The sequence below is a fragment of the Petromyzon marinus genome, chromosome 69 (assembly GCF_048934315.1).
Source record: "Petromyzon marinus isolate PM22_M1 ecotype Great Lakes invasive population chromosome 69, UKy_Petmar_22M1.pri1.0, whole genome shotgun sequence".
Taxonomy (NCBI): domain Eukaryota; kingdom Metazoa; phylum Chordata; class Hyperoartia; order Petromyzontiformes; family Petromyzontidae; genus Petromyzon; species Petromyzon marinus.
The window spans coordinates 797962-823436 of NC_133735.1; the positions used below are offsets into that span (position 1 = coordinate 797962).

Genomic DNA, 25475 nt, shown 5'->3' on the forward strand with positions numbered 1-25475 from the left:
TTTTTGAGACGTACATGCAGATTGGACTTTATTCATACAGAAGGTAACACAGAATGTCAGGCCAAGCAGCAGCAACAGCCGCTGATAAGACAGAGCCTCGGCCAGCCAGTGCCTCGACCATCTGACGCTCCGCACCAACATAGACCACTACACCACCCCCCCTCCCTCCCAGAAACAATGGGGTCAATGAATAATTATTAATTACTCCAAACCTACACCACCTCCCCTTCTACGAAGGGCAGATTATAATCAACACTGCGTGCACTAAGGGGACGTCCATAAATGACGTCACGCACCTGGGGGTGGAGGGGGGGGGTCAGACATTTGTGACGATGTGTGATGAGGGGGGGGGGGTTGAGAAATGTGACGTCACGTCAAAATGCGCAACTTTAAATATGAATATAGAATTGTTATAACAACGCCAATTGTTATAACAACACTCCTACAACGTCAGAGTGCAGCGCCACATTAAATACGCAACTACAGTGACGATAGTTTAAAAGCGATTTGAAGCGTGTTTTATTTTAAAAATGGAAATATGCTTTTGGGGGCGGGGGGGGGGGGGGCAGAGCTTTGTGACGTCATATTTGAGGGGCGGGGAGGGGTCTGACTTTGTGACGCCGTGTGACGACGCGGGACGGGGGTCAAAAATCTTCCAAAATCGCGTGACGTCATTTATGGACGGCCCCTCATGTCCACGTGGTGTGGTGTGTGTGTGTGTGTGTCACAGTACGCGTCACATACTCTCCGCCTGGCCCGTGATTTACGTTGCCTGTGCACAGTCCACACATACGAAAGCAGCAACATCGCCCTTCTGCGGACTCATTGTAAGACAACCATGCGCAGCTAAGGACTCGCCAACCATCCAACAACGCAAGCAAGCCCAACGCTGAGACTTGCCGTCCGCTGCTCCGTAACAGCGGCAAGTGGAGGCAGGAGGGGCCCCGTCGAGATGACTTCACGTTGATCCCGGTCACTTTGGCCCGTGTCTTCTGCAATTCATTTCTCAGTTGCCTTCAGTAGTTTTTTTTCTCGCATCACGCCGCCTATGTTACATGGTCCTGTCTTTTTTTGACGAACGTGTCCTACTCATATTCTTAGCTCTTTCGGTAAAGTCACGTTGAAGGGAAACAATAAAATAATAAAATATATATAAAACAATAAAAATTCTCACGACGTTTCGACCATAACACAAACGGTCGTCATCAGGTGTGTCGGTTTGCATAAATTATTTATTTTTAAAGATGCATTTATTTATTTATTTAAAAACGCCAACGGCAGCGCCACGCGCAGCGATTTGGCAGTTTATTTAGAAGGACGAGTCCATCTATGTTCTGAAAAGAGGAGGGGGGAGACGAAAAATTAATGTATGTTGTCTGAAAGCCACTGTAAGCGTGAACAATCAATTAGGACCTGAAATGGTTTATCAAATCCATCCAATGATTGCTAAGCCAGAATCCATCTTCTCGGTTGAAATTGTCTCTGTGCTTGCATATGTGGATAGCCTCATGAACGAATCTCTCATGGTATCCAGATGGCTTACATGTCCTAGTTGAGCTGCGAGTGCCACGAAGCGTAAACCGAACACTCGCAGAGAAGGGCATCAACAGCAGCCGCTCCTGAGAGGCTTTGAGCCACCGCCTGAGATAGTGCCGCAGTCGTCACCAGCCTCCGTGGGGCATTTCAGTAACAAGATGAATTGGTGTGACAGGTACTCGTCTATTTTACCGAGTCAATTGCAGCGTTTAACAGTGCTGCTATTACTGGTTGGAGCCTCCTGGTTACACCACCACCACCAGCCCACAGGGGATTATTGTGTCCGTCCGTCCGTCGTGCAACCAAAAATGGGAGGGGTGGGGGGTGGGAGGGGTGGGGCTGGGTGGGGAGGGGCTGGGTGGGGAGGGGCTGGGTGGGGAGGGGCTGGGTGGGGAGGGTGGGGCTGGGTGGGGAGGGGAGGGTGGGGAGGGGCTGGGTGGGTGGGGAGGGGCTGGTCACCCCGTGGTGCCCTTATAAATCTCAACGTTTCACCTACTCATGCCGGCTTGTGCCCGCCCTCACAGTCGGGCGTATTTGCGGAATGCACCACGTGGTGCCGCCGCCGTTGACCCTGGCCATTGACCGAGCAACCCAACGTTCCTACCAGCCCCCTCCGCAGGAGAATGTGTTTTTGCTTTGGGGCGCCAACAGCGGCTGTAACTGCAGTCTCTGTAGCGTAGCTCTCTTCCCCCCTCTCTCACGTCCCAGTCCCTGACGTCCACACTTATATAAACTCCTTAGCCTCGGCATTTCTCCCGATAGAGGACTGCAGAGCTTTGGAAATTAGTGGTAGCGCTGGCTCTTTACCGCCTTGTCTGCTGCCCTCCCGCTCATCTGTGGCCCCTCCTTAGACCCGAGTCGTGATCTCTACGAGAGAGAAAATACTGCGGGGTGCGTTAAAATCGACATTATTATTATTATTATTACGCAATAAATCATTTAAGGAAAATTACCTTGAGGTTGCCCGAAAACTATTTAACTCTTTTTTTTATTTTGACCATGTAATTCCCACTGAGCTATGAAGCTCTTTTTCACAAGTGACCTGCACACCAATGATAGCTCAACGTGCGTTAACATGCGGAACTTTAGAGCAGCCAAATGCTCTAAACGCAGGTTTCTCAATGTGTAGAGAAACACCAGATGACCTGGAGAAAACCCCACGTGACCACGGGGAGAACATGCAAACTCCAAATATAGAGGCGTCAGGGTTAAGATTAAAACCAATAATACACCATGCATACCGTGGCGCCCCTACAAGGCTAAGTGCAGTAAAGATGCCCATTGCAAAACACTGCAAACATTGAAGAAGAATACCTCGACTGTGAGAAACGGAGCATAGTATTAGATCAGTGGTTCTTAACCTGGGATGCGAGATGCCCTTTCCGAGAGCCAATGGTTTAGTTCATAGTTTCATTTATGTTGGTATAGCCCTGTGAGCCATGCTCTTGAATCGGGTGCAACCGCAACAAAAAAAACAAAAACACGAACAAGGAAAACATCTTAAAGTGACTTTGGGTTCAGGCTGCAGTCAAGCTTAAGAACCACCTCTACTAGAGGCATCGCTAATGGTGGACAGCAACCTTCCGGGCAAAGTGTGAATGATCAACAGGGCGCGGAATCTGACAGAGGTTCGCGTTCCAATCAAAGCAGGGTCCCACGTTTGAGCGTCATTCGGCCGCCGCTGCCACCCCTCTTCAATCGATGGCAGCCGCGGCGCCCCCGCCCCCGCCCCCGCGGTGGAACTGGCCGAGCTGCCCGACTACGGCGCTGACGAGGGTCTGCAGGGCGACGGCGCGCATGCTGCTCGTGTGCAGCACCTCGGCGTGGTTGGTGCGCTCCTCGCTGCGGTAGTTGCAGACGGCCATGTTGGTGATGAGCGTGAGCGCCAACACGCGCAACCCGCAGTGGTATGCGCACACGGCCTCGGGCAACGTGCTCATGCCTGCAACGCCATATTGCACGCGGGGTTACGCACACGCGTGACATCGGAACCCGCGTGACACACGCGCGCATGGGACGTGGGATGACGGCCGCCATTCACCACTGAGCTGGTGGGCGGTGGCGTCACCGCGGCACTTGTGCCAGGCCATGTGCAACTTAAAGGCCACGTGGAGCGTCGAAGACTCGCTGGCAGGGGGTCACAGAACAGAACCCGGGTGCTATGGGTTGACTCGCGGATGGATCAGCTGTGTCTCCTGCTGTGCCAACTTGCTGCGTTTTAGCCAGCCGGTGCTTCACTCATTGTTGTGGGTATAGCCCTTCGCCCCCGCAGCAACTGGCTCCAACTGCCCAGTAGCGTACTTCACGAGACTGCATCGCAGACGTCGATCTTGACACCGCTGGTACCAATCATTGGCAAGTCCACTCAGCTCCATATTGCATCTCTTCTCTAGCTCGTGTCGCACCCGTTGAGCCTATCTGGCTGAAACCACATTGGGCCCTTACACGCTCCTCCTCAGCGTGCTGGCAAGGTGATGTTGAAGGTCCCCTTGCCAGGGACCTTTCCCGGCACACTGAGTATTGAGATGCCCCCGTAGTTGTTACAGTCTGTGTGGTTAAATTTTAACTTAAAACGTTCGTGACCGCAGGAATTCATATTCTTGGTTCATTCGGTAAAGTCATGTCGATAGAAAATAAAAATAAGAAAATAAAATTAAAATTTAAAATAAATTGAAAAGAATAAATGTAAAAAAACACAATAAAAATTTAAAATAGTAATGGAAATCGCTTGTGTTGCGATTGAAACGTCGTAAGTCTTTTTTGCTTTTATTATTTTCAATGTCTTTTTTATTTAATTTTATTTTTTATTTAATTTTATTTTTTATTTTCTATCTACGTGACTTTACCGAAAGAACCAAGAATATAGTCTGTTCCGTCCCCCTTCTTAAAGAAGGGGACCACCAGGGCCTCCTTTCAATCCTGTGGAACCCATCCAGTGGTCCAGACTGTTATAATGATGTCATGTAGGGCAGTGTGTGCGCAAACACCACCCTCCCTCAGCATTTCGCTTGGGAGATCATCTCTGCCCGCTGCCTTTCCTGGTCTCAGACTCCGGATTGCCTTCAGTACTTCCTCAACAGATGGCACCTCAGCCAGCCACTCACAGGGAGAGACTACCTCAAATATTTGAGGGACCGCAGCCTCAAGTGTAGGGGTTACCAGCCCCTGACACCCGACCATAGTCCCCGTTGGCCGCTGCAGTGGCTACGATCGCCATGAGCAGGTCAACCGATTGAATTGGCTATTCCCCCCATGGCATTGCTCACAGTCACCACGTCATTGCCGCCCAGTACCACAGAGGAGGTAGAGGATTGTTTTTTCCAGGATATGCGAAACCCAAGATGGGACGCGTGAGACATCGGGCACACATGGGCCATGACTGGGGCATGGGACACACATGGAACATGGGATACTCATGGGACATGGGACACACGGGATAGACATGGGGTATGGGACACGCATAAAACACACATGGACACAGTACATACATGGGGCACGTGTGGGGCATGGCAGGCATGCAGGACATGCAATACCACAGCACTGAGCGGTGGGTGGCATGATGCTGATATTGGTGGTGATAATGGATCAGCTATCGCTATATCACTGTCGGCAATGAGAGTAGCGATGATATTGATGGTGGGTGCAGTGGTGATAATGGTGGTGCTGTAGATGGTGGTGGTGGTGGTGGAGCTAATGTTTTTTTAACAGTGGTCATGTGCGAGTATTGATGTGGCATTAGCGTGATGTGCTGTGTGAATTGATATGCTGCATCAGCGATGACGTGTAATGACCAAGGATTCCCTGAATGTAATTTTAATGTCTTGCACATTGTATGGGACGCTATCATTTATATAGCCCAGGCTCTCACGCAGGAAGTTGCTGCTGTCTTTCACACAGTCCACAGGAGTGACACAGCAGCGGGGCGATGTTACTGCCAAGTGCAATTCCAACTGAGTAATTTTTCGTGTCATTTTTCAAATTTGGTAAATATGGACCCTGTGACGCCGGTGCACAATGGCTAACTCATTTCAAATGACGTCGGGGCATCTCTCGGTCCGCTGTGAAGCAGACGGCATGCAGTATTTAACAGTTGACACACACACACTGCAGTGTTAAGGAGGGCGGTCTGCCGCATTCGAACCAAGAACCTCTGCAATGAGCGGGCGAACGCGCTGCTGCTGCCGCCGCTGCCTCCGCCGGGCCAAGCAATGCCGCACGCTTTATGGACAACTAGCTTTACTAGCCGGCTTCGCCCGGGAACCTGGATTCTTGTCTTGGATTAACACACGGCCTACGCGGAGGGTTGGGGCGGGGGGGGGATGTGTGACGTCAGCAGGCACGTGACGCTGCCGCATGCGGGTGACATCACAGATGTGACGTCACCGCTCGCTTGCCGTGCAAAATATATTATTGAGCCCCCCTCAAAAAAAAAGAAATACAAAAGTCTATTTTTATACTTTTTGCATTGTGTACAGTCTGGAAGCTACCCACACGCCACATTTCAAGTTTGTTGCATGTCGGGAAGTATGCTAAACATTTCGAACAGTCACACACATTTCACAAATTTCCCTTTTCCAGTATATATATGTAGATGAGGAGCACGTGGCCGTGAGACTCACCCACGGCATCGGCGCCGAACGCTCGCAGGAGGCGGCTCTCGGCCACCGTCTCATAGCAGGGCCCCGTCTGCATGCACAGCACGCCCTCGTGCACCAACTCTGTCACGCCGAGCTGCGCCGCCACGCGCGAGCACGCGCGCCGCAAGGCCGGGTCGTATGTGTCCGACAAGCATGGGAAGCGCACGCCCAGTCTGGGTGAGGGTACAAAGAGGTGGCAGATGTAAGTGGGGGGGGGGGGGCAGGCAGTGTCGCGATAGTGCCCAGAAAGACGTTGGAAGAGTACGTGGAGGTTCGTCCTAGTGCTTGGGGATGGTTGTGATGGTGGCGGAGATAGTGGTGGTGCAGCGGCAAAGTGCGCTGCGCTACGGACATTCCAGCCCGATTTAGATTTTTGCTCACAGCCGACAGCATTGACGATTGCCTGAACCGATCCTGGTCCTCGCCAAAGGTTGAATCAGCTTCAAATGAGTCCCTGGTTCAGTGTGTAAACAACACTACTAGGGAGGGAAAAGGCGGCCATGTGTGGTGCTATCCCAATAGTCTGTTAAGGCTATAAGGGGAATAATCTGTCTTTTGATGGTGGTGGTGAAGTGTTGACAATAGACGTAGAATTGTTTGTGGTGGTGATTGAGGTTGTGATGGTGATATAGTTGGCAGCGGATGTGGTGGAATTTTAGGAGGCGGTGAAGATGGTGTTTTTGTAAGTTTCATTGAAATGAGTGCTGCTGTTAAAATCACGGTTGTGTTATCCGCAGGCTGACAACAAAGAGAGAGCACCCATGACAGCCACAAAGTGAGGGAGGTGGTGGGATGAGGAGGGAGGAGGGTTCTAGTTCCCACCTTTCGTCATTGGGCCCCACTAGGGGGTTGAGGCCCATGAGGCCGGGCAGGTTGATGTGGTCTCTCACGAGCATGATGTCCCCAGCCTTGTAGTCGGGGTTTAGGCCTCCAGCTGCGTTGGTGAGAATCAGTGTCTCGATGCCCATCAGCTTGAACACTCGTACGGGATATGTGATCTGCGATGGAGGCACGCAGCATCAGGTTTATCATCGCCATCAGTCATGAGCAATTTCCGACGCCATGAAGGCCACCTCTCAAGGTATTGTGATTTAACAAAACATCGAGCACCTCTGCATGATGGTGGACGTCCACTTTGTCATTAATCTCAACCACACACCAAGGACGTGTCCTGCCCAAGCCAACTCTATTTTCTGAACGGTCCATATGATGTCCCTAACGCGCATTTATTCTGTAATACACGTGTTCCTCTCCTGCCTCTCATTGTCAATTACAAGCGTGCACCTCCAAATGCTTCTTGGCGCACTTTTTAGCTTTCCGTTTTCTTTGTTCATATCTACATGATCCGCACGTTGCAGCAAGAGGTAGTTATACACACCGATTGTGCATGTTCTGTGGGCACGTTGCTGCATGGTATATACTCTGATGCGTGTTCCAGACGTCTTGTTTAGCGAACTTATTAGCTAAGCAAAGTGCCACATTTTTCCTGGCGCCTGCCATTGTACCCTTCCTTATTTGGTATTTCCTATAACTCATTCCCATTGGTTGTTATGACGACCGCTGCTGTCTTCACAATATCTGCGATGGTTCATTGATTTTCCATTCATATCAATGTATTTGTTTCTCCAATGGCACTTGTGGTGAGCATCTTGTAATGACGCACTGAGATATATATCGATATATCCATGTCGATGTGTAGAAGAAGTACCGTTGTTCACATAATTGTTTTGCCCAAATAAAAAAAAGCAGTAAAACGCAGTTAATACTGATTACGGGGACGATTTCCACACAAATCACACAACTTCTAATTTAGCAATCTTTGGAAGAACGTAATCAACAGGCTATGTGTTAACTCTGTGTTAACCGACTCTCTGTGTTGCATTGCATTTCACTTCCAAATTTTACTAAGTTTGTATTCTCAAACTTCCTATTTCTCTCTCTAAATGTTGCCATGCTTATTCTTGGTTCTTTCGGTAAAGTCACCACGTAGAAGGGAAACAATAAAATAATAAAAATATAAAACAATACAATTCTCATGACGTTTCGACTCCAACACAAGCAATCATCATCAGGTGTGAAAACCACAGCAAGAAAATTTGAAAAAAAGAGCTTTTTTTTTACATCAGCACCACGGAGAGCGATTTGGCAGTTATTCAGATGGACGAGTCCATCTATTTTGATTTAAAGCTTTCGTGACTGCAGGGATTCATATTCTTGGTTCTTTCGGTAAAGTCACCACGTAGAAGGGAAACATTAGAATAATTAAAAATTATAAAACAATACAATTCTCACGACGTTTCGACTGCAACACAAGCAATAAAAAACGCCACTTTTTTCAAAATTTCTTGCTGTGATTTTCACACCTGATGATGATTGCTTGTGTTGCAGTCGAAACGTCGTGATATTTTTTTTGTTTAATTGTTTCCCTTCTACGTGACTTTACCGAAAGAACCAAGAATATGAATCCCTGCAGTGACGAAAGCTGTAAATCAAAATTTGCCATGCTTGATTGTGGATAGGTCCATTTTCTCTCCTCCGGCCGCTATGGGGAGGATTTTCACACAACTCTCTCATTGACACGCTAATTATCTACCCCCCCCCCACTATCTATTTAAGGCCTCGACACAGAGGCGTTGTTTCTCTGTGTGTCTCTGTGTGTGTCTCTCTCTGCTTGTGTCTGCCTATGTGTCTCTGTGTCTGTGTTTTGTCTCGCTCTCAAATTTTGCAATCTTTGGAAGAACGTAATCAACCAGGTAGGGTGTTGACTGGTGTGTTAGCCGACTCTCTGTGTTGTATTGCATTCTATTTCTAAGGTTACCAGGTTTAAATTTTGATTTAAAGCTTTCGTGACTGCAGTAATTCATATTCTTAGTTTTTTCGGTAAAGTCACGTTGAAGAGAAACAACAAAATAACAAAATATATATAAAAAAACAATAAAAAATTCTCACGACGTTTCGACCATAACTCAAACGGTCATCATCAGGTGTGTCGGTTTGCATACATTTATTTTGAAAACGGCATATGTATTTATTTATATAAAAAAAATAACGTTTGCGTCACGCGCAACGATTGGCAGTTTGCCAGGACTAGTCCATCTATTTTTTGAAAAGAGGAGGGGGGAGACGAAATTTGTTTTTATGTATGCTGTCTGAAAGCCACTGTAAGCGTGAACAATCAATCAAGAACTGAAATGATTTATCAAATCTTTCCAATGATTGCTAAGATAGAATCCATCTTCTCGGTTGAAATTGTCTCTGTGCTTGTATATGTGGATAGCCTCATGAACGAATCTCTCATGGAAGCCAGATGGCTTACAAAGAACCTCCGTCTTGGAAAAGTCAATGGCATGTGAGCCTACTGAATTAGAACAGTGATCTGCTACGGCCGAGGTGTTGGTCCTACCGTGTTTAAGGTCTGCTTTATGTTCACGAATGCGGTCCGAGATATGGCGTTTGGTTTCTCCAATGTAACTACTACCACAGAGGCAACTTAGTTTGTAGACACCAGGGTATTGTATGTCCGGAATCACATCTTTTACAGACGGAACCAGATCACGGATTTTATGTAATGTGTTGAAACGGACCTGGATCTTGTGTTTATTCAAGATTTTGGAGATCTTTTTTGTGATTCCAGCAATGTAGGGTAAAGTGATGGTTTTGAAAGGCTCCTCAAGAGGGTTTTTCTTCATGGTTTGAGTGATAGCTTTGCGGATTGTATAGTCGGAGTAACCATTAGCCCTAAGAGCTTGGTGTACGTGCTTGCGTTCACTGCTTATGTGTTCCTGGTCGGATATGCATTGGGCTCTATGATACAGAGTCTTGATGAGAGAATTCTTCTGTGATGGATGGTGGTGGGAATCCGGTTTCAGATAAGCATCCGTATGGGTAGCTTTCCTGTAGACAGAGTGGCTCATTGAACCATCAGGTCTCTTTTTAATTAGGACATCCAAAAAAGGTATCTTGCCATCTATTTCGACTTCCATGGTAAATCTGATGGCAAGATCTGAAATCGCTGCAACCCTTAAAAACGCTAAGATGCCAGCTAGCAACCTCAGCAAAGATGAGCGTTTTGAATTATATAAATTAAAAAAGAGGAATGATATTGTAGTTCTCTCAGCTGACAAAGGCAACGCTACTGTTATCATGGATAAAATAGAATACAACAACAAAATTAAAGAATTACTCGACGATGGTAGTTATACAAAAATAAAAAGAGATCCCACCAACAGCCTCGTCACACAAACCAACAAAATAATTTCTGATTCAACCGCATTAATTGATCAATCTAAACAGTTTTCGTTGAAACCTTCTGCTGCCAGGCCACCAAGATTATACGGCTTACCAAAAATACATAAAGTTGATACACCTCTTCGTCCCATAGTCTCTACTATCAGCTCCCCCACCTACAAACTAGCTCGTTTTTTGTCTGAAATCCTGCGTCCTTTCACTGGAAAAACCACCTCTGCGGTACAAAATTCTACTCACCTGGTATCAACAATCAAGGGTATTTCCCTGTCCCCAGACGACCTGCTTGTCAGTTTTGATGTAGTTTCCTTATTCACCAAGGTTCCTGTACCTGACACCATTGCAATCATTGAAGACTTGGTTCATCAAGGACTAAACACTGAGGTACCCCCCTTGGTGAGACACTGTTTAACCAATACATACTTCACTTGGAATGGAACTTTCTACAAACAAACTGAGGGCACCCCAATGGGCTCCCCCCTTTCTCCAGTTATAGCTAACATTTTCATGGAGAAATTTGAGACTGACGCCATCCAGACTGCCACTCTGCGCCCAACCTTATGGAAGAGGTACGTGGATGACACTTTTGTCATCTGGCCACATGGCCGGCCTGCTCTAGACCAATTCTTCGACCACATCAATTCCATACACCCAGCCATCAGATTTACCATGGAAGTTGAAATAGATGGCAAGATACCTTTTTTGGATGTCCTAATTAAAAAGAGACCTGATGGTTCAATGAGCCACTCTGTCTACAGGAAAGCTACCCATACGGATGCTTATCTGAAACCGGATTCCCACCACCATCCATCACAGAAGAATTCTCTCATCAAGACTCTGTATCATAGAGCCCAATGCATATCCGACCAGGAACACATAAGCAGTGTACTCAAGCACGTACACCAAGCTCTTAGGGCTAATGGTTACTCCGACTATACAATCCGCAAAGCTATCACTCAAACCATGAAGAAAAACCCTCTTGAGGAGCCTTTCAAAACCATCACTTTACCCTACATTGCTGGGATCACAAAAAAGATCTCCAAAATCTTGAATAAACACAAGATCCAGGTCCGTTTCAACACATTACATAAAATCCGTGATCTGGTTCCGTCTGTAAAAGATGTGATTCCGGACATACAATACCCTGGTGTCTACAAACTAAGTTGCCTCTGTGGTAGTAGTTACATTGGAGAAACCAAACGCCATATCTCGGACCGCATTCGTGAACATAAAGCAGACCTTAAACACGGTAGGACCAACACCTCGGCCATAGCAGATCATTGTTCTAATTCAGTAGGCTCACATGCCATTGACTTTTCCAAGACGGAGGTTCTTTGTAAGCCATCTGGCTTCCATGAGAGATTCGTTCATGAGGCTATCCACATATACAAGCACAGAGACAATTTCAACCGAGAAGATGGATTCTATCTTAGCAATCATTGGAAAGATTTGATAAATCATTTCAGTTCTTGATTGATTGTTCACGCTTACAGTGGCTTTCAGACAGCATACATAAAAACAAATTTCGTCTCCCCCCTCCTCTTTTCAAAAAATAGATGGACTAGTCCTGGCAAACTGCCAATCGTTGCGCGTGACGCAAACGTTATTTTTTTTATATAAATAAATACATATGCCGTTTTCAAAATAAATTTATGCAAACCGACACACCTGATGATGACCGTTTGAGTTATGGTCGAAACGTCGTGATAATTTTTTTATTGTTTTTTATATATATTTTGTTATTTTGTTGTTTCTCTTCAACGTGACTTTACCGAAAAAACTAAGAATATGAGTTACCAGGTTTGTTTTCCCATTCATTCTTACCTGATGACGGTTGCTTGTGTTGCAGTCGAAACGTCGTATTATATTATTATTAAATTAATTTTCTTTCTACGTGACTTTAAAGAACAAAAGAGCAATTCCTGCAGTCACGAAAGCTCCAAATCCAGTTTGGAGTAATAAGAACTTTTATATTTTTTCAACTAATAACCGAGGGCAGTGGTGGCCATGGTTGTGGAGTGGTGAGTCTGCGCACTACGGGACCTGCAAAGCAGAGGTTGCTGTTCCATTGCATGCCCCGGCTGGGCAGCTGAAACAAGGGGGCAATTGTCTTCAGTCCTCCTGACAGCTCTGTCCATCCACCAGCATAAATGGGTTCACCACAGGTAGTCTATGATTGGCGGGTAGTGCACAGTGGGGTAAATGGTGGGAATGTCCATCTCTTCCTGGACGTCTGCTATGTGGATGAGTAAACCAAATACCCTCTCTAGAGCTCCCTCTAGTGGAGGAGACCCCACCCACGAGCAGTGGCGTAAGCCAGCGGCTGAAGGTCTGCTCATTTACCTTTTATTGACATTCACCTTTTTTGCTGATGACACAGCCCTGATGGCGTCCCGAAATTCCATGGAGGAGTTACAACAGATTTCGATTTAAAGCTTTCGTGACTGCAATGATTCATCTTCTTTTGTTCTTTCGGTATTGTCACGTAGAATGATTATTGTGTTATTTTATTTTATCAATTTATTATTTTATTCTCATTCTACGTGACTTTACCGAAAGAACCAAAGAAGAGTTACAACAGCATCTACAACACGGCTTACGTAAACGTAAACTTAATTCCCAAAACTGGTCCTCAATGCTAAAAAGACCAAAGTTATGTTATATTCAGGCTGCCCAAAACCTGTCTCACCACCTATGCACGTGGTGGCTCTGGTCTCACCCTATTGAGCAGGTTGACAACTTTAAATATCTAGGCATTAGCCTCGACTCGAAACTTTCTTTATAGACTGGTGGCCACTGTCAAGGGTCCAGTGTTATGTCTGTATGCATGTAGAACTTCTTTCGCACCCTACATAGCCAACCGTGCTAATCCGAAGTGCGGGAAAAGAACAACAAACTAAACACAAAAAGCAGTTCTAAAGAAATTAGTTTTCAATATAGATTTAAAAGTGCATAGCTCCAGTGGCTTCCTAACATCAGAAGGAAGAGCGTTCCAGACGGCCACAGATGCGCATCTGAAAGCGCGAAGCAGAAGATATTAATATTCTGCTTCCTTGCCAGGACCTGCATAACACTCAAACCAGAGCTAACCAGCCCTGATATGTGCGATTTATTTTTGTAAGCGACAGAAAGCTCCAAACGTTTTGGAGGCGGTGGCCATTGGCGAACACCTGTGCTGGATCGTGGAGGCAAGGTAGGCCCGAGCCCGATCACTCGCCTAGCATGACGCACCCACGTGGGGGGGTGGGGGGGGGGTCAATTCTCAGCTTTGAAAGGCCCATCGGGCCAGCCAACATACCTGGGGTCGACCAAATCGTGCCTACCCTGTCCCTTCGGGAACAAAGAGCGCAGCAGAGAGGCTAAAAATCGTGGGGGGAGTGAAGCGACGGCCAAGCCAATCAGCAAAAATAGACACATCACAATTCAAATAAGTAGTATACTCTTAGTTTTTTCGGTAAAGTCACGTTGAAGAGAAACAACAAAATAACAAAATATATATAAAACAATAAAAAATTCTCACGACGTTTCGACCATAACTCAAACGGTCACACACCTGATGATGACCGTTTGAGTTATGGTCGAAACGTCGTGAGAATTTTTTATTGTTTTATATATATTTTGTTATTTTGTTGTTTCTCTTCAACGTGACTTTACCGAAAAAACTAAGAATATGAATTACTGCAGTCACGAAAGCTTTAAATCAAAATTTAAGTAGTATACTGTATACCAAAATATACTAAACAAAAAATAATTGAAATAAACATGTAAAAATCCGATACAAAAAACATTCTGGGACAATAAATCTATATATATATAAAAGGGAAATTGTGAATATCTGTGTGTCTGTTCGAAATGTTTAGCATACTTCCCGACATGCAACAAACTTTAAATTTGGCGTGTGGGTAGCTTCCAGATTGTACACAATGCAAAAAGTATAAAAATCAACTTTTGTATTTTGGGGGGCGGGGGGGGGGGCGCAATAATGGATATATTTTGCACGGCAAGTGAGCGGTGACGTCACATCTGTGATGTCACCCGCAAGCGGCAGCGTCACGTGCCTGCTGACGTCACGCAGTGTGCCTGCTGACGTCACGCATCCCCCTGCCCCACCACCCTCCGCGTAGACCGTGTATTAATCCAAGACAAGAATCCAAGTCTCGGGCGAAGCCGGGTAGTAAAGCTAGTATGAGTAGAAATACTCTACTTACCGATGAAACAAAGCGAGTGTGTTTCATATTCTTGGTTCTTTCGGTAAAGTCACGTTGAAGAAACACAATAAAATAAAAAAAATATATAAACAATATTGTTTTATATATATTATTATTTTATTGTTTCCCTTCAACGTGACTTTACCGAAAGAACCAAGAATATGAATCACTGCAAATCAAAGTTTAAAGCGAGTGTGTGTTTGTGCAGTAATGCTACGCTTAGCGTGCTACACTACAAACCCGAAATGTCACCACTTAGGGAGACAAAGGCGACCGGGCGTGGTGCTGGCCACCCACCACCTCGTGTGCCGTGCCAACTTGCATACGTGCTCGCTAACAGCACTTGCCCCAACAGTTTAACACGTAGGTTTTTGCGAACAATATCATCCATAGTAGAGGTTTTTTGGGTTAGATCGCGTAAATATATAAATGTGTCGTTAAACCCTCCACCACCTGACACAGCCAACTAGTAAAGGTTGTTAAGTTAACATGAGGAAACAGACAGATTTGGCTGTTGCCTGATGAAGCTAGTTGTAATTACTGGCGGGTTTAACGACACATTCATATATTTACACGATCTAACCCAAAAAAACCTCTACTAAGTCTGTTAAGTGGCTATATGTGGTGGGGAGACTTTTGTCCGCGAGATGCTTGCACGTCCCTCGCCCAAACCACCCTCGCACCACGGAATCATCCAATGACACGGTACTTTCGTGGGTTCAGCATACCAGCGAAAGGCCAAAACTATGCCCCGCGAGGGCTAAAACTGGATGCAAAGAGGTCGTTCGCCATAGGTCGAAACCGCGAATGATAAACCAGCGATATTCCAGGGTTTCCTGTACGATACATTTCCACATTAACCACTTCGCTGATATATCATTTGTGACCAGGTCGCTTCTGAAAAAGAGCTATATAGCTCAGTGGGCTTTACCTGGTAAAATAAAAAAAATGTTTTAGTCTAGTTTAAGATATATAGGCGCAAGCCACACCCCTTCCCCACGGGGGGCGGGGCTTCTATCTGCAGTTTTTTCACCGCAGATTTTTAGCGCTGGCGCAGATATGGGACGTTAATCTAGTTATAACAGTGGAGAGTCTGGTTGTGACTTGTGGCCACCGTGTGAGCAAACCAAAATTGGATTCTGACACAGAAACAAACGCTGTTTTCCACCGCTAACCCCACCTGAATACAGTTAAAGCCACCATCCTGCTCATATGTGATGATTGTGCCACCATCTACCGCCAAGTTTGTCGAATCGACCCTCAGATGTCTCATTCCATTACACCACTCCGCTCTTCGTTTAGCCCTTGGCGACCCCCGATAGAACTCGTCATCGCAACCTGTACATTCACTCCAATCCGTTCCCCCTTAATATCTGGAGAGACCATCTGTTTCGGGAATACACTCCCCCGCACATCGACAGCTTAGTTCCCTCCCTTCACTGCCCCTCTTTTTTTCCTTATTAAACCAAAACACAGCGCATAGTTGCAATTGCACTGTGAGTGCCCTCTTTCTCCGACGTCTGCACTGTCATTTTTGCGATGTGTGTGTTTGTATTCTTGGTTCTTTCGGTAAAGTCACGTAGAAGGGAAACAATAAAATAATACAAATATAAAACAATAAAATTCTCACGACGTTTCGATTGCAACACAAGCAATCATCATCAGGTATGAAAATCACAGCAAGAAAGTGTGGCGGTTAAGAAAAAAGTGGCTTTTTTAATTGCTTGTGTTGCAGTCGAAACGTCGTGAGAATTTTATTGTTTTATATTTTTTATTTTATTGTTTCCCTTCGACGTGGTGGTGACTTTACCGAAAGAACCAAGAATATGAATCCCTGCAGTCACGAAAGCTTTAAATCAAAACAGAAGGACTCGTCCATCTGAATAACTGCCAAATCGCTCTCCGTGGTGCTGACGTAAAAAAACCCGCCACTTTTTTAAACATTTTCCTGCTGTGGTTTTCACACCTGATGATGATTGCTTCTTGTGTTGCAGTCGAATCGTCGTGATAATTTTATTGTTTTATATTTTTATTATTTTATTGTTTCCCTTCTACGTGGTGGTGACTTTACTGAAATAACCAAGAATATGAATCCCTGCAGTCACGAAAGCTTTAAATGGAAGTGTGTGTGTGTATGTCACTGTTATACGAAAACATTTTAGCTTGCTCGCACACGTAACGAACTTTCCATGACACTTTTGACCGGTGTATACGTTTCCATTTATGACCGCTGAACGCCTCGTTTGTGATGTTTTGCAATAGTTTTAAGGACCCTAAACTTTTTCTGGGCAACGCCAATGTTTTGGTTTTGTTGTTGCTGTGTTTCCACACCACTGATGTACCTTGTGAAATAGCTGGCTCACTGGCTAAATGGGACCATCGGCGTAACAAATTAAATTAACTTCAACTTTAAACCGAGACACAAGGGCAAACGCATCACGTGGTGACTTGTGCCTGTGCGGTTTCTACGTTCGCACGACCCAATCGGCCCATCAGTTGCTCACATTCCACTGGACACGATCGCCGGTTCCTGACTTTTGTATCCTATTACCGGTTACCAGCCCCAGTCGGAAAGGGGCTTTCACCTCTCTGCAAAAGTAATCTGACTGCCCCACCCCTCCACGGATGTCCCCAGCCCTGCGGAATCAGGCTTGGTGCATCCCAGTGACAACCTCTGCGTGGACAGAGATGGGGGGCGCGGGGGGCGGGGGGGGGCACTTCAGGGGCTTCAACCGGAGGCCCCCTGCGTGCCAAGTCGATGCGCCGGCGCTGATGCTGGAGGCACGCACCTGCTCCATAGAGTGGCCCTCGTATGCGTGCACGCGGCCCTGCATGCACACGCACACCTCCCCGCTCAGCAGCCCGAACAGCAGCCGCCCGGCGTGCCCTGGCACTACACTCACAAGGAGAGATTCCAACCCCACCCCACCACCTCACCAACCCCCGCCTTTGTGTGCGAGACTGACGACTTTCACGACACGCAACATTTCTCGTAGCCGCAACCCTCTGCGATATAGCGGCAGAAACAATGATGAATGCAATATCGATTTGAAGTTTTTGTGACTGCGGGACCTTTCGGTAAAACGAATAGTTTTTTTAAATTTTATTTCCCACCTACGTGGTGACTTTACCGAAAGGACCAAAGAGTAATGATTAATGCATTCCTAACTGCCCGGATTGACGATTGCGAAACGCAGCCGCAAGAGTACTCGCTCATCATACCTGTAAGCGTCATCATATTAAGGGCCGTCCATAAATGACGTCACGCGTCTTTGGACGATTTTTGACCCCGCCCCCTCCCCCTCGTCACACGGCGTCACAAAAAGTCAGAACCCCCCCTCAAAAAGATGACGTCACAAAGCTCTGCCCCCCCAAAAAAAATAAAATAAAACATGCTTCAAATCGCTTTAAACTATTGTCATTGTAGTGCGTGTTTAATGTGGCGCTGCACTCTGATGTTGTAGGAGAAAACATTTATTAATAAGTCTATTTAATTAAGTAGAACGTGTTGTCTATATTTATTTAAAGTTGCGAATTTTGATGTGACGTCACATTTCTCAACCGCCCCCCCCCACCTCGTCACACATCGTCACAAATATCTGACCCCCCCTCCCCCCATTAGGTGTGTGACGTCATTTATGGACGACCCCTAACAAAGAATAATTCCTGCAGTCACGAAAGCTTCTAATCTAATTTATAATTTATTGCTCTTTGGTTTTATTCGGTAAAGTCGCGTAGATAAAATAAAACCAAATAATTATTTTTCTTTTATTTTGTTTTATTTTACCTACGTGGTGACTTTACCGAATAAAACCAAAGAGTATGAATCCTTGCAGTCACGAAAGCTTCACATCTAGAATCTAATTTATTGATTTGTTTAATTTTTTTCTTCATATATTTTTTTAAAATCTTCCGACGCTTTTCATTTGATTGGTAGTTGCTATAAATAGGATTCCGTGCTCACATCTAATTATCAGTCAGCAGCATTGCTGGATGCAACGAGCATCAATGACGCTACATGCATTTAAATAGGGGGGTGAAGGCGGTGGAGGGGGGAGGAGTGTGGGGGGGTGGAGGAGGGTGGGGGGGAGGAGGGTGGGGGGGAGGAGGGTTTGGGGGGGGAGGAGGGTGGGGGGGAGGAGGGTTTGAGGGGGGGGAGGAGGGTGGGGGGGAGGAGGGTGGGGGGGAGGAGGGTTTGGGGGGGGTGGAGGAGGGTCGGGGTGGAGGAAAGTGGGGGGGAGGAGTGTGGGGGGTGGTGGAGGACGGTCGGGGTGGAGGAAAGTGGAGGAGGGTGGGGGGTGGAGGAAGGTGAACGCAGGGGGCAGAGGCGGTGGGGGGGGTGTGGAGGAGGAGGAGGAGGAAGGGAGGCGCCCCAATACAACCACCGGTTGTGGGGCTTCATGACCGCGTCTCTCCTCAAGGTGATGGCTGTGCAGTGTTTGAGGAGGCGATAACTTTGTACCCTGATGCAATAAGCGATCGCCTAAAGTTCCGACCTTACTGACACTGATCGGGATGGTCTGGGCACTGAACGCCCCAGCTGGTATGGCGCGGTTCCACTTCAATAGCAATCATCTGGAAGAAGCATTTTACTTGGCGCACCGATCATAATAATGACTAAACTATGTACTTATATAAACATAATAGGTTTTTTTTTGCCTTTTGTTTCATAATACATGTTATGTATGTAACCCTTTTACCGATTTTTATAATCTTACATGACCAGGACAGGTGACATGTTATCATGTAAATCAACCATAAACACGTGACAAGACCTAGGTTTTTACAATTTATGAGTAAAACTCTATCTACACAAGAGACATAGATGTAAACTATAAAAACGTAAATATCTTGGGAACAGTAGCCAATCAGTTGTTTTGATCATCATATCTGAATTCAGCACCATCAACATCCATAATAAACGGCACATTTCATCTCTGAAGCAGACGACGTCTAAAAAAAATGCGTAGACCAGTGCTTACACGGGAATTTCATTGAACTAGTTTTGATTTCACTGACGCTCATCAGCAGGGCGCGTACCATAAACACGTGACAAGACCTAGCTTTACAATTTATGAGTAAAACTCTATCTACACAAGAGACAGACGTAAACTATACAAACGTTAATATCTTGGGAACAGTAGCCAATCAGTTGTTTTGATTGTCATATTTGAATTCAGCACATCAACATCAATAATAAACGGCACATTTCATCTCTGAAGCAGACGACGTCTAAAAAAAAATAAAAAAATGCGTAGACCAGTGCTTACACGGGCATTTCATTGAACTAGTTTTGACTTCGCTGACGCTCATCGGCAGGGCGCGTACCGGTGGTCTCGAGGAAGTTGGGGATGTCGCGGTAGTGGAATACGTTGGCGTCGCACAGTTGAGTGGCCAGGTCTCCGAGGCCAGAGCCGCACACGATCGCGACCTCCACGCCACACACACACACGCGCTCGCGTGGCGAGCGGTCGTTGCAGCGGTTAGAGCGGCGTGCTACGAACCCAGCGAACGGAGTTCGATCGCCGCTCACGGCCAACATCGGTGATGAACATCCGGAGCGGTCCTCGGCTTCACCTCGATCGACTCGGCGTCAAATGCGTTACCTGGGTTCGGTGCGCAAACATCGCCACTGGGGAGACGAAGGGGGGCCGGACGTGGTGCTGGCCACCCACCCCCGTTGTGTACCGTGACGGATTTTTATAGGTGCTCGCGAATAACACATGCCCCCACAGTCTGTTAAAGCCATCGATGAACGATATTTCAATGAACGATCCGCCTCCCATAGGCTCCCATTGTTTCGATTAACGATACATTTTCGTTTAACGATATACTGCGGCTGGCAATTTCGGCCAATCGGAGTGCTCCTACGTGGACTCGGCAGATCTCAGCCAATCAGCGATTCCCTTTTATGAGCATTTTGAGAGCAACCGGCTACTTTAAGCCATCCATCTCTTTAGCCTAAGGTAATAAATTTTTTTTTATTTTATGCTCAAATTATGCACCTTTTTACACTCTTTATTAATTGTTTATCCACGTTTGTATTAATAGTAATGCTTTAATATGTTCTGAGAACGTTTATTAAAATTGTGTGTTAATTATTATAAACTATGTTTTTAGGGTGAAGGTCAACCTTACGATCGTCTTGGAACAAATTGATTCTTTAACATGTATTTCCTATATTCGATAAACGATATTTTCAATAAGCGATTCAGTTTCGTGGAACCAATTAACATCGTTAACCATGGGACCGCTGTACGGGGAATATTTGTCTTTGTTTAATGATAGTGACTGTGGTGGTGGTAGTGGTGGTGATAATAAACGTGACTGTGGTTGTGGTAGTGGTGGTGGTGGTGTTAAGGAAAGTGACTGTGGTGGTGGTAGTGGTGGTGGTGATAATAAAAGTGACTGTTGTTGTGGTGGTGGTGGTGACGATAGTGGTGGTGGTGTTGGTGACGATAGTGGTGGTGGTGGCGATAGTGACTGTGGTGCTGGTAGTGGTGTTAGTGGCGGTGCTGATGATGTGGAGACAGCGAGCCACCTTTGGCCGGTGCTCCGTGCGGGACAGCAGCCACTGCGCTGTTAGCTCATAGTCTTCGTACGAGTATCGCCTGGACGAGCGCACACACACACACACACGTTCACACCTCCTCACCCATCATCCTCCTCGCCACCACCCGTCATGTTCCTAAACCTCAAATCCACTCCATCCCTTTCGGCTTCTCCTCCACCCTGGCTGCAGCGTGATAGCGATCCTGGGAGCAGTCCGGCTGGCAGAATGGGATGCGAACGCTGCATTCGAACGCCTAGAGGCGACTGCTTTTTTTTTCTTAAGGACCCACCCAACGCAATGTCAGCATGGGTGGTGAGGTCGTGGCAGCACCTCCATCGAGTCGTCGCAGGGCGCCACGGTGGAGCGGTTATCTAAACCAGGGGTCCCCAACCCCCGGGGCCACGGACCGGTACCTGTTAGGAACCGGCCAGCACAGCAGGAGGTGAGAGCTGTGAGTCCGCGCGTGGCGCGACAATTATTTTATTATTCACCACCTCCGTCCGCGCCCCTTTCCCGCACTGCGCACTTGTCTCAGTAAGAGTGTTGGAAAGCCAACGAGCTCTAACCCCTAGTAGCCACAATGAGAAAGCCCACAAGCTCTAACCCCTAGTAGCCACAATGAGTAAGCCCACAAGCTCTAACCCCTAGTAGCCACAATGTGTAAGCCCACGAGCTCTAACCCCTAGTAGCCACAATGAGTAAGCCCACAAGCTAACCCTTTGTAGCCACAATGAGTAGGCCCACAAGCTCTAACCCCTAGTAGCCACAATGAGTAAGCCCACAAGCTCTAACCCCTAGTAGCCACAATGAGTAAGCCCACAAGCTCTAACCCCTAGTAGCCACAATGAGTAAGCCCACAAGCTCTAACCCCTAGTAGCCACAATGAGAAAGCCCACAAGCTAACCCCTAGTAGCCACAATGAGAAAGAACACAAGCTCTAACCCCTAGTAGCCACAATGAGTAAGCCCACAAGCTAACCCCTAGTAGCCACAATGAGTAAGCCCACAAGCTCTAACCCCTAGTAGCCACAATGAGTAAGCCCACAAGCTCTAACCCCTAGGAGCCACAATGAGTAAACCCACAAGCTCTAACCCCTAGTAGCCACAATGAGAATGCCCACAAGCTCTAACCCCTAGTAGCCACAATGAGAAAGCCCACAAGCTCTAACCTCTAGGAGCCACAATGAGTAAGCCCACAAGCTCTAACCCCTAGTAGCCACAATGAGGAAGCCCACAAACTCTAACCCCTAGTAGCCACAATGAGTAAGCCCACAAGCTCTAACCCCTAGTAGCCACAATGAGAAAGCCCACAAGCTCTAACCCCTAGTAGCCACAATGAGTAAGCCCACAAGCTCTAACCCCTAGTAGCTACAATGAGTAAGCCCACAAGCTCTAACCCCTAGTAGCCACAATGAGTAAGCCCACAAGCTCTAACCCCTAGTAGCCACAATGAGTAAGCCCACAAGCTCTAACCCCTAGTAGCCATAATGAGTAAGCCCACAAGCTCTAACCCAAAGTAGCCACAATGAGTAAGCCCACAAGCTCTAACCCCTAGTAGCCACAATGAGTAAACCCACAAGCTTTAACCCATAGTAGCCACAATGAGTATGCCCACAAGCTCTAACCCCTAGTAGCCACAATGAGTAAGCCCACAAGCTCTAACCCCTAGTAGCCACAATGAGTAATAAACACAAGCTAACCCCAAGTAGCCACAATGAGTAAGCCCACACGCTCTAACCCCTAGTAGCCACAATGAGTAAGCCCACAAGCTCTAACCCCTAGTAGCCACAATGAGTAAGCCCACAAGCTCTAACCCCTAGTAGCCACAATGAGTAAGCCCACAAGCTCTAACCCCTAGTAGCCACAATGAGTAAGCCCACAAGCTAACCCCTAGTAGCCGCTAAGCCCACAAGCTCTAACCCCTAGTAGCCACAATGAGTAAGCCCACAAGCTCTAACCCCTAGTAGCCACAATGAGTAAGCCCACAAGCTCTAACCCCTAGTAGCCACAATGAGTAAGCCCACAAGCTAACCCCTAGTAGCCGCTAAGCCCACAAGCTCTAATCCCTAGTAGCCACAATGAGTAAGCCCACAAGTTCTAACCCTAGTAGTCACAATGAGTAAGCCCACAAGCTCTAACCCCTAGTAGCCACAATGAGTAAGCCCCACAAGCTAACCCCTAGTAGCCACAATGACTAAGCCCACAAGCTCTAACCCCTAGTAGCCACAATGAGTAAGCCCACAAGCTAACCCCTAGTAGCCACAATGACTAAGCCCACAAGCTAACCCCTAGTAGCCACAATGAATAAGCCCACAAGCTAACCCCTAGTAGCCACAATGAGTCCAAAAACAAAATTCGCTGGAGAGTTTCTTTGAAAAGGGGGAAAGACCCAATGATAAACCGCCCCCCCCCCGGTCCGTGAAAAAATTGTCTTCTACGAAACCGGTCCCTGGTGCAAAAAGTTTGGGGACCGCTGATCTAAACTACCGCTTGCCACGAATCCCACGGGAGAGCGGCTTCACTCAGCTCGCCACTGCCAGGCCGTGGCAGGAAGCCAGGGTCTCAAATCTGTTCGCCTGGCGTGCTCCCACGACAAACCAGTGAGCCCCACCACCAGGGGTGGGGTCCACATGCTGCCTCGCATCAGCGTTCATAGCTGCGCCCGTGGTGGCTCTGCACGTGGCTTGGAATCCAGCTCCGTGAAGGCTCACAGGGACAAGGGCAGCAGAATCAATAAGTAATGTTTAAAAATGATGTTTTAAAAAACAAACAAACCACGCTTTAATGAAATGTACCGTGCTAGTAATGGAAGAACTCCACCACGACTCCAGGAAGAGGACCCGAAGCTTGCCAGTAACGTAAGGGGGGGGGGGGGGGGGGGAACCCGTGATGATTTTACAGCCAACGTGAGTTGAGCGTGGACAATTTGACCCGAGCCGAAACATAAGATTTTCAAAAGATTGCTTTTAAAAAAATAAACATTTAATTATATAATATGGTATTGTCATCAGTATGACATCAGTGTACCAAGTTTGCGCAGTCGATACCACATTGAGAAGTGGGTTAAAATTGAGTTACAAGATTTGAGGACACAACAATGACAACAGACAGAGTGAGTTAAATAAAAGCGCGTAAAAAAATGTGGACTCCACCACCTCCGTCTCGACTGCATGTGGTGGAGTGTTTTCCCCCACATGTATGCACACTCGTTAATTGACTGGTAACTGAATATGTAGAGGACTGCAGAGCTTGCAGGTAGCGACGGCTCCTCGGGGCGCGGTTGCTGGCAGCAACATTAAAACATTTATTTTTTATTTTTAAACTTGCATAGTTAAAGTCATTGTATTTTTTTGTTATGCGCTATGCAGCCGAATACCCGACAAATCGCTCACCTTAAACACCCAGTCGTTCATACAATTTTAGGGCATTATAGTACTACAGTGATAGAGCAAGTGCAGAATCACTGAACCGGGATTGATAGCTTGAAAGCGTTTAGCGCGGGGCCCTTTAAAGTGCGGGGCCCGTAGCTACTACTACACATGTAGTAGTAGCTACTACACCATGTGTAGTAGTAGCTACTACTACACATGTGTAGCTACTTCTGTGACGAGGATCATCCGACACTGCAGATTATTATGACAATCGTAACTGCTTACCCACAACGCTGAGAATCAGCCATGTCGCCTCGACCGCTGCTTCTCTTCGGCCTCCCTCCTGACTCTCGCCCCTGGCTTCAGTGTCCGCACAAGCGGCCACTCCGATCCGTGTGCCCCTGCAGGCAGCGGCGAGGGTCACTCTCTCGCCCCCCCCCTCACTCGCCTCCCTCCCCCTTCGCCTCCCTCCCCCCTCTCGCCTCCCTCCCCCCTCCCTCGCCTCCCCCCCCATCCCCCCTCTCGCCTCCCTCCCTCCCCCTCTCTCTCTTCGCCCGAACTGCGGGCGACTTGCGGTCACCACGCAGTGCCTGGCGGTGATTCGCGACGTGAAGGTGTGGAGGGAGGAGGGGAGTGTGGAGGGGTGTGAGGGGTGTGGAGGGGGGTGGAGGGTGTGAAGGGGGTTTTGAGGTTTAATTGTGGGGGGGGGGGGGGGATTTGGTGGGTGAGGTTGGCAAGAAGAGGTTTAGAGAAAGTTTGGCCAGTCGAAGGCTCCGAGGCTCTGGAGGTAGAACAGATTTTCCCATTTTCTCTCTCATTTTCTCATTGCTGGAGTGCAGCCGGAGTCGCGTTGGAGCTACTGGAGCCGAGGAGGCTGGAGGAGAGCTGGGGATGCAGAGAACAGGAGTGGAGCTGGAACCTCTAGC

General features: G+C 47.2%; 1 protein-coding gene across 1 annotated transcript; it reads right to left on the reverse strand.

Moving 5' to 3' along the window:
• Nucleotides 1-24973, reverse strand: LOC116957105 (purine nucleoside phosphorylase-like). Its single transcript, XM_032979068.2, has 7 exons — nt 24835-24973; nt 21168-21237; nt 19955-20057; nt 17416-17519; nt 6996-7171; nt 6156-6346; nt 1-3478 (listed from the first exon to the last, which is right to left on the reverse strand). Exons 1-7 carry the CDS (start codon nt 24855-24857, stop codon nt 3231-3233), a joined length of 915 nt encoding a protein of 304 aa, XP_032834959.1. The 5' UTR covers nt 24858-24973; the 3' UTR covers nt 1-3230.
• Between the last annotated feature and the right edge of the window lie 502 nt (nt 24974-25475).